Source organism: Paramisgurnus dabryanus, chromosome 15 (assembly GCF_030506205.2).
Source record: "Paramisgurnus dabryanus chromosome 15, PD_genome_1.1, whole genome shotgun sequence".
NCBI lineage: Eukaryota > Metazoa > Chordata > Actinopteri > Cypriniformes > Cobitidae > Paramisgurnus > Paramisgurnus dabryanus.
In genome coordinates this window covers 26,574,185-26,584,678 of record NC_133351.1, presented here as the reverse complement: position 1 = coordinate 26,584,678, position 10,494 = coordinate 26,574,185, and the positions used below count along the sequence as shown (strand labels likewise).

Genomic DNA, 10,494 nt, shown 5'->3' with positions numbered 1-10,494 from the left:
GTTATAAAGTGTTAGAGGATGATGGTCTCTCATTAGCAACACAACATGAGATGTCTTCATGTGGTCTTTTTGAAGTGGATTAATCCTGATCATTATACAGCCTTTTACTAACAAGTAGCACTAACATGATCCAATTCCACTTATCAGCAACAGGGTTTCTGTGGAAGTATTGAGGCTGCGAGTTAAATTATAGATTATTAGACTACATTCACAAAAGTGTTTTCCTTTCCATTACTTTTGTTATGGTTACACCTGGCATCCGAAGTACTCAGTTTTCGATCCTTGTCAACAGAGATTGGCAGCAACAGAGAGAAAATAGAGTAGGAGAATAAAGTGTGTAGTAAAAAAAACTCCAGAAACACAAAATTTTTCACTGAACCCATGCCTTCTCAGAATGAAAATTCACTGAAACAGTATTGTGTCGAGAGAGTCCTGCTGTGAGCCAAAGCAGTGTGGAAATGTACTTCAGCAACTTCCCTATGATACAGATTAAAGAGAAATACAAACGATTGTTTCGTAAACTGGTATAAGGCAATTCTGTGTCTGTGAATCATTAAGCAATTTTACAGTATGGTCTGATCAATGAAAATTGGAAATAAAATCGATCGAAGTTAAGTCACAACCTCGAACTTCGAATTAAAAAATGGAATCGTCGATGCTGCCCCCATGTCACCTCCGATGGCTTGCCAAGCAGGAAAAAAACACACATATTGAGTGCTCCGAGACAACCTCCTCTAACTATGCTATCTACAGCCAGTCAAAAGATAGCATGGCAGATGCAGGAGACACCACGCGAGCTGCTCTTTACATGGGAAACAATAAACAGCAAACTCCTCCCGCCTTCAACTGAACTCAATCAGAGCATGCGCATGTTCCAGGACCGGTCGTTTCTCTGAACTGAGATCTGTTTAAGTTTCACTTCAACTTATTTCAGTTGCTTAAAAGTTATGAAAACAGCATTTAAACATGACTTATTGGGGTACAGTCTCACAATCTCGTCTGACGGTAATACAAGCGCGTTTTTAAGGTGCAAAGTACTGACAGATGTTCATCTGACAGGAAGTTTTGTTTTATCAGGTATGTGCGTGTACCATATTTTTCCACTGGCGGCACGACTAACATGGCAGGGCATCTCCGGGTTTAAGGTCAGATATTATATTTCATAAAAGTCTAGTCTAAAATGGCAAAAATCAAGAATCGAATTGAATAATGACCTTAGAATCGAAAATGTAATCGAATCGATGACTTGGAGAATCGTGACGCCTATTCAATAAGACAACACATTATTAAGAACCAAATTATTGGTTTATGTTTTCTTGTCTGAAGAAGAAAGTTTGGAATGAAAAGTCATGTTAAGTTTGTTAAATCCATGCACTCTGGATGTGAAGGGTTGCTCTTATGTAAAATTTTGCAGAGATGTAATTATGCCCAGTCATGTTCACTTGAGATGTACTGTAATTAAAAACAGCTAACACAATAACAAACTGAGGAATCAACAAACACAAACTAGTTCCAGCTGCCACGTTGTCTTTTCATTATAAAGAAGAGTTTTCCTTCTTTTTCTTGAAAATGCAGAAGACAGAAATACTGCATTTTACACTTGTGTTAATAATTATTACATAAGGCACAGGAAGCATCTTTGCTATTTAATTTATTATACCATCTAACATGCAGTGAAAATTGCCTGTCATAAATGTGTGTATATAAATCTTTGCAGCAAACAGGAGATAATGAACACAAAACAAATAACAAGTTGAAAGAATTTCTCTCTCATCGTGAGCAGTTATCAAAACCAATTTGCTTTCTGTCTAAATGCAACAGCATGATAAGAAGCCACCCATCGGCCCAACAATCAAATCCAGTGGTGTGGATAAAGTATGCTCTGCCTTTTCTTGGTGCTGTTTCTATTGTTATCTGACTCAATTTTAAAAGGATTTCAATCTGATGTTGATCATAGTTTTGTTAATAATAGTTAATTTAGTCATGCTTATAAAGATTAAATAATAGCAGGTCCTTTAACTCTACATGTTGCTGGGTTATTTTAAATCCAACGCTGGTTAAATATTGGACAGAACATATGTTGGGTTAATAAATAAACTTATGCTTGGTTGTTGGCTTGTTTCAACGCAATAACCCAGCATAGGTGTTTTTATAACCCAACATGTGTTTTGTTCACTATTTACCCAGCGTTGGGTTAAAAATAACCCAGCAGAGTGTTTGGTGTCCTTAATCATTAATTTAGGGTTAATAAGAAGGGTTATAAAAGCATTAGGATGTAACTGGCAATAAAGCATGACTGAAAATGAATTTAGGAAATTAGTGTTTTTAAATCATTCATTAGTTTTTGCTTTTTTCAACAGGTTATTTTAAATGGGTCACTAAAACATCATTTATAATAGTAAAGCAGTCACAAGGACTTTTATTTAACCTCAGTTTTGAATGTTTATTTCAAAATTCCCAGACGTAACGGGCGTGCATTGCATCTTGGGATAGCCAAGGCTTTGGTGCATCCCAATTCAAGGGTTGCGGCCATCCAAGGCCGTATTTGAAGGCAAATGACATCACCAGGCTCCTTCACATACAAGCCTCCAAATGTGGCCTTTTATCCCCGAAACAAGGATCCATAGATGTATCCTTCACAGCCTTTGCTATCCCAAGATTTAATGTGTGCCCATGATGTCAGACTCTGGGTATTTTGAAATAAACATTCAAAACTGTAGTTACTGTAAATAAAAGTGTATATTTTGCTAATTAAATTGCCTTGTGACTGTTTTCCTATTATAAATGATGTTTTAGTGTTGTGAATTTATATTATTTCTGCAATATTGTGCGTGTTGAGTTTTGCTTTGTATATTTTTAAGGTTGGTGAATTCATTCGAAATTGGGACAGCCTTCATCAAAGCGTCGTCATTTGCGCATATGGCCGCAGCTCTGAACTGGGATGCACCCTATAATTTGCTACTTATTACCATGCATCAAAATGATGTTATAGTCCATAACAATGCATTTACTGCTAAGTGACTTAAACATCTTTCAAGCAAGATTTCCAGTTGTCCGAATTAGTCAGTGTCAATTCTGTTTCTGTCAAACTGAGTTACCAAGCTACACTGCAAGTTTTATCTACAGATTTTAAATGCATTAGTAATTTGAGTAGAAATAAAATGTAAAATTACATTCTTTTAGTTTAGTAAATTGATTTAGCTTATACTACGGGTCCATTGAATGCTTGAATCTGATGAACGTTCTGAGGTGTGCAATTATTTTCTGGGAAACGCACGGCGAAAGTAGTTCCAGGCAGCTCTCTTGACCGCATTACAGTTTCATATCACTTCGCATAGTTAACTGTAATAACAGACTAGCAAAAACAACATGACAGACGATAACAATAACAGCGCTGTTGAGATGCACAGAGGTACCCTCGTTCACACAATCTCTCTCTCTCTCTCTCTAACCCTTTCCGAAATAACCTAACCTAACCCTAAGGAATAATTGACTTCGTGTTGTTGAATTATTGAAAAATAATGCATCACCACCTCGGGTTTGCATTATTTTTCTAATACTTCAAAGGCCCTTCGTATTCCTTACATAATGCATAATGACACTGGTAACAAGTTAATTTGCTGTTGCATAATTATATTCCTCTTGCATTGTAATTACTGCATGGTTAATTGTTCATTATTTCTTAAAAGTATAGTTTTTTATTTATAGAATTAAAAATACGTTCTGCTGTTTTTTGTTTTTACAATGGCAGTATAAGGTGCTTAAGTGTTCTTAATGCATACAAATCCAGTAGGTTAGGCAATTTAATGAAGTTGTTGTGTCCTTTCAATGCTTGAGAAATGACAGGCACCAAACATTATACTGCAATAAACAGGAAACATTTAATGCAACTTCTCAGTTTTGGTTTTGAACAAGAAAGAGGGATGGGGGGGTTGAACAACACAACAGTGAGACATTTTTAGTTGAATCCTTTAATCAATAGTTTACAAAGTATTGAACAGAATGTTAAAACCAAACATGTTGAGCCGCAATAGGGAGTGCATGCACAATTAAATGGGCTAGCTTTGTCACCCACAGATCTAGTTTCGACCAAAACATGTGCATGACTGGGCAATGGACCACAACCATCAAAATATAGAAAGATTCTGCTGCTATAGGATAAAACTACAACATAACATCTATGACTCAAAACAACGTGGTTCACCACTAGTGTACCTAGAGATACAGAACACCTCACAGTCACACAATAAAGGCATCAAACCGTGACTGATTTGATTTGAGATACTAATGAAGTTTCACAATAGGCAGCACTTTTTAATAGGGTGAGAGATCTGTTGTGTCCCATTTGACTGATGAGATTCCCATAACTGTCAGTCCTGTTCAACTTTCTATTATCTGTAATACTTTTGTAATGTAAATATGACCATAATGTGATCATAATAAAATGCTATCACTGCCATTGTTCTATTGTTTAATTTTTAGCGAGAGGGCAAACTAAATATGTGGGCATGCATAAAGCAATTGCACATTCATTTGTGTCATCTCATTTAAATGGCATTGTCTGGAAAATGGTTGCATCTAAAGTGGTCTATTATAGAAGTAACAGGTTCATAAAAGCATTAGCATATAACTGGCAATAAAGCATGACTAAATGATTTTAGGAAATCTAAGCTGCACCCAAAGCAGAATTTAAGCAGAACTTTTGAAACTTTAACTAAACAGAAATAAACTAGAAACAGGGTTTTCCATTACAAATCTACAAAGTAGACACACACACACATAAACATCAGATCAGATAAAGAACAGAACTTAGTTTCTAAATGAGATCGATTGATAAAACATTAAAATATAAGGGCTGCTCCTTCAACAGACCACAGTACTGACATGACATATGCTATTGTTTGTAATTTAAAAAAATAAAAAACATGGTATAAGATCTCATTAAGTAAAAATGCCTTTGGTCTCAGTAAGTCTTGCGGTCTGCCCAGTCTGATGTTTGGTTGTTTGGTGACAGATCAAAGGAGTCAAGGAAAGAAAGAACTTCTGATACTGATCCCAGCAAGCAATTTGGGCTAAAACCAGGCTAAATTTGGGTTGTCAGTGAAAATCTAATAGACGTCTACCATGGCCCAAGAATAGACGATACATATAAGTTTAAAACAAATGATAGCAAACACCTTGAACACCTGTTGACTTTGCCTACATGTTAGAATATCATACATCTTCAAGTTATTTTGGCAAAAATGGCATGTATCCAAATTCAAGGCTATTTAGGGCAGAAGTGGGTTACTCATAGCCGGTCTATATTGGGTCTATAGTTAGCCGTCATTTCAATGTCTTGGTTTTTGCTTGCTGGGATATGAGTCACGCACAAATACCAGTGGAATAAGGATGCAAAATGGGACGATTTTCCTACGAACAAAATAAACTACAGACTTTTCACACATGCATGAATGGCCTTGTCCTTACAAGCATAGAATGCAAGCCGCTTACCTGGAAACTAATTGATGTCAGACAACCTTTTGCTTCGTTTTCAAGGATTAAGCATTAGGCAAATTTAAGTGTAAATATGAAGGGAGCCAGGATGTTTCCTCAAAATATTCAAGAGACAGTTCAATAGACAGATTATAGCTTTCAAATTAAACGGGTGTTTCACGAGTTCACATTAACATGTAATCAAATATTATAATAAATAAAGCATATGGCGTGCCGTCCGAGGGGAGGGCTCAGAGCCCGGAATATTAACCTAAACCCAGAGTACTCCCCCATCTTTAACTGGGATAGATAAACCAGCTGATGGTGAGGCGATAGGGTCTGTCAAAGGACAGAGGTAAGGGACGGCTGTAGTGTTGCTCAGAGAGAACTGATTAGAAATACAGGCGAGTGCACATACTGTATGGAGATTATTAATTTAGATATAAAGAAGTAAGAGAAGGGTCTCTGCATGGATTACAGAAAAAGTGAATTCAGGAGATACAGTATACAATTATTCAACACATAAATGCAAATGTATCAAAACGACCCACCCATAGACAAAGCCTGTGCATAAATTTACAGCCAAGGTAGTATCATCTTTCCATACAGTGAATATTTTTATATTATAAGTAATGAGAAATGCTGATGGATGCACATGTATGTTTTATCTTGAGAGGTTAAAAATACGAATGAAAAGGAAAGATAATGTAGAAAAATTCCTCTTCTACACAGTTTCAAATCAATAACTGAATAAATTATATATTTGATCAATATATATTGCACAGACACATTGAAAAAACAAACAACTTTCACAGTTGGCCATTCAAATGACAAGGCAACACACTGCGTATGCTGAATACTAATGATAATCTGTTTCTCATAATGCAATCTTTGATATGGAAACAGCCTGAATCTATAGATAAGGCATAATCAAAATTTAGGACAATCTTAAATCCTGGGAAGATTGTGACTCATAATTAATGATTAGAGAGTTGGGCTTGTAACCTTAAGGTTGCTGGTTTAAGTCTCACAGGTGGTGAGGTGCCCTTGAGCAAAGATACATCTGCTCATCAGAGCTTACATCTCAAAGATAGGCTACTATGCTTGACAATCACATTACTTTCACTTAACTTACTGCCACTGCCTATCCTACACCTCATGAAACTTTGCGCAAATTATGGTACTGACTTCCGGTTTAATGTAAACAAATGCTTTTTGAGGTGTTTCTAGCTAAATTCAAACTATATTGACAGCGTATAAATGACATCAGCATATCGTCCACTGCTTTATAGAGGAAATGGATGACTCATTTTGAAATCTGGCTGCAGATATTTAACTACTTTATTGATTCAGTTGTTTCACGACAAGCCAGCAAGCAATTTTAAAGGAGGGGCGCTTTTCAATACTTTTACAATAATAATATCGGTCGTGTGCATTTCAAAGATGCAGGACATGATTAAAAGCCAACTGTAAAGGGTTACGGACTGTGCCACACCATAAAGACGGTAAAGTACCATCAGATGGACATTACAAATTATGCACTTTATTTTTTACTTTTACACATTCAATATATTTTGCTATAAAGAAGACAGCAAGAAATACCTGCACTGTCTGCCTTACAAAACAAAAAGGCAGTAACTGCAATTTTGTTCAAAAATGAGTTATTATCATTTTCATGAATTTCATGACATTTTATCTTAGATGTGTGCCGTTTTGGAGCAAAATGGTAGTCGTTTGCACAGGCTGGATGGGATAGGATAGGATGACTTTAAAGTAATTTTTCTCATTTCTGCACTCTGCGTAGTTACTGCCTTTGCTTTGTAGGGCAGTGCAGCTTTCCAACAAGCATATGCGTTGAGAAATGTAGTCCACACGTGATGTGATATATACCAATGCAAATATTTTGACATTAAGACATTAAAGCGTCCTTGTGAATAATATTTACAAGTGTCATGTTTTTATCAAAGACCATGCAATGTGTTACTGATTACATGCATTTCTTTAAACACATTAAGCCAGTGGAACATATTTTTAAGGTTTTGTCTTTTGAGAACTGTACAGTTGCTCACAGGAGCACCCTATCTTAAAGTCTCCGTCAATAATTGTATCAATTAAAGTCTTTGAGCATCATAATAGCACATAAAAAAGTTTTCCTGTGACAGTAATTTCTACATGCTTTAAAACAGCTTAAATATAATTCCCTCATTTAGTATACGCAGATCTATGAATATGCAAATAAGTCTCCACCTCTACTCAATCGCACAGCTCAGACTATAGATATATATGTAAATTAGTCCCCGCCTCCACACTATAATGCGTGTAAACAGATGCCATTTCGGTCGTTTTAGAGACACATAACTGCCAAGTCCAAGTTGTAATGATTGTTAAAAGATTCCTGCATGAAGCTTACAGTGTTTTAATTCAACATAGATAAATCACAAAGCAATTTACTGCAGTCAGAATAAACCATTTAAACTTTCACCTATAATCTCTTACAGCACCTCGAGGAAAAGGCGGATAGGCAAAATAAATCTAAAGGAAGGTAAACTGTTATAAGCAAAATTAACCTTGATAATTTAAATTGATATAAATAAAAAAAATGAAACCAGAATTAGAGAATGTAAGAAGAAACATTGACAGATAGCTGAAAATCAAAGTGTTGGACAAAGGATATAGATGTCTGGGATTTTTCTCTCACTACTGACAAACAGTATTAAAGATTTTCTACTAAAGATTTCCACTCCTCTCAATCACACAAGCATAACAGCATACAGTGTAAGATTTACCAACTTGTTAGAGACCTATTAACAAATTAGCCGTCAGTGGTTTCTGTTTAGGGAAGGCAAAAGCAGCTATAAATAATATGACAGTGAATACAGGTCAATGCAATGGCTCCAAAGCAATTTAACTCATTAGTAGAACTAGAATAGAACATTGTAAAATACAGTGTGATCAATTAGTTATGCCATAGGGTTAGATAAAAATAAATGTGACGAATGCAAAAAAGCTTTTTAAAAAAGTAATTTATCCCAATCCCTAATCATTCAATTTCGACCTTACATGCCAACAAATTTGCTTACAGTATTTCATGCACTAGCCGCACTACACACAATAACTTGTATGCAACACTGGCTTGACAATTAAAAACATACAGTCAAAGTTCATCATAAGTGAAAAACAGATATACTGTATTAATCAGGATGATATAAAATACGAAACATCTGATATAGTGAAAGACATACATTTGTCTATGGCTGTTGTGTTGTGTAATGTCAAGTAGTTTAAATAAACCAAATGAACTATTTTATGCATGGTTAGATTGTTTACGTCGTTTGAGAAGTCATGTTTGACGTTTTAGCTGTTTCAGCAAACTCATGATGAAAGGATATTATAATCTTAAGTAGAGAAAACATCGCTATTTAAAATTACTAAGCATACAGTAATTAAGCTGTCAGGTGTAAACAAATACTGCACATGATTTCAATCTGAATTTAACGTTTAATTGTTTCTCTAATGATGAATTTCCACAAAAATATAGAGAAAGTGGAAGTGAATGTATCGTAAATCAATGGTCAATGCTGAATGTTAAAGAAGAGAGCACGTACCGAAGCAGGAGTTGATGAATCCGTACCACATGCACCCGCGCCGCCCAAGCAGCCACCGTCCCCGCAAACTGGATGCGAAGCTCAGGCTCGTGCCAAACACGCACACGAGCATGTCGCTGACGCTAATGTTCAAAAGAAGCATGTTCACTGGGGTCCGAAGCATTTTAAACTTGCAGAAGAGGATTAAAACGATCAGGTTATTGAAGAACCCAAAAGTCATAATGAATCCGAGCATCACTGACAGGGCGATGAATCCCGCACGAGAGAGCGTCTCCACCGGAGAGTCGCGCCAGTCCTCGTGCAGTAAAGTGAACAGGTCTTCGCTGCTCACGTTCCCCGAAAACATTGTTGAAATTGGGAGAAACTTACTTTTTTCACCGTTAAATGTCTCGAGGCACGACACTCACAATCTAACCGTTCTCATCAGTGCACACCAACGCTCAGCATCGCGCTTCATTACCTGACACCTGGCGCATCTGAGAAACATAATTGCTTCACTTTTGGATAAACACTTGACTATATTTAGTCACTCACGTTCACTGTATTGAATTTGTATCATAAGGTAGAAAGTATTTTTGTTAGAAAGAAGAAGGATCGTCCCCAGTGTCCATCAAACGCCTCAGGTCAGAATAACGCGCGCGCAACCCAAGAACGTAGTGACCAAGTAGCATTATAAGGAAAGTTGATATGTTGTTAACTGTAGTCCTGTGAAGTCCGGTCACAGGCTACCTGTTTGTTGCATTCTTTAATTGCAAAGGCAAAAGTTCCCATCTCATTCCAATCTGCGCATGATAGTCTTTACCTCAGTACTCTGGCCAAGTGCGCACTGTGCGCAAGCTTCTCTAGGAGCAACAGGCATAATATAAAGCTGTTGTGACGTCACGACACGACTTTCGCTCATCTCCAGCATTTGATGACGACTTTTTTTCTCACTCACATACCTACATCATTCCACATCCCAAGCACGCATTCACGTTTGACTAAATTTCATGTTTGATCATTTCAACACTTGAAATTTCTTTTTTTTTTTCAGTATGACTGAACCAAACGTTTTTTAGAATGTTTAATATTTAATTCAATTCAAGTTTATTTCTGTAGCGCTTTTTGAGACAGACACACACACATCATTGGCGACATTCCATAGACGTAATGGTTTTTATATTGTAGTCTACAAACTGCATTTTCTATCCCCTTACCTCACACATCCTTTCTGTATTTTTACATTTTCAAAAATATCATCCTTTATGATTTATAAGCTATATGCCCGTGGGAACATAAATGTAGGTCCCCATGGTGACACAAACCTCACCGAGTCTGTGCATTCAGGTGCGCGCGCACGCACGCACGTACGCACACACACAAAATACTGAAACATGGCATTGCTGCAAATCTTCCTAAATATGAACACAGGGAA

The 10,494-nt window shown here is 36.6% G+C and overlaps 1 protein-coding gene across 1 annotated transcript in view; it reads right to left on the bottom strand.

Moving 5' to 3' along the window:
- tmtops2b (teleost multiple tissue opsin 2b) overlaps window positions 1–9,899 on the bottom strand; it is a 31,283-nt gene extending 21,384 nt beyond the window's left edge. The window contains exon 1 of the mRNA XM_065292924.1: window positions 9,081–9,899. Within this exon, the coding sequence (XP_065148996.1) occupies window positions 9,081–9,426 (346 nt within the window). The 5' untranslated portion in view covers window positions 9,427–9,899. The remainder of the gene's footprint in view (window positions 1–9,080) is intronic.
- Between the last annotated feature and the right edge of the window lie 595 nt (window positions 9,900–10,494).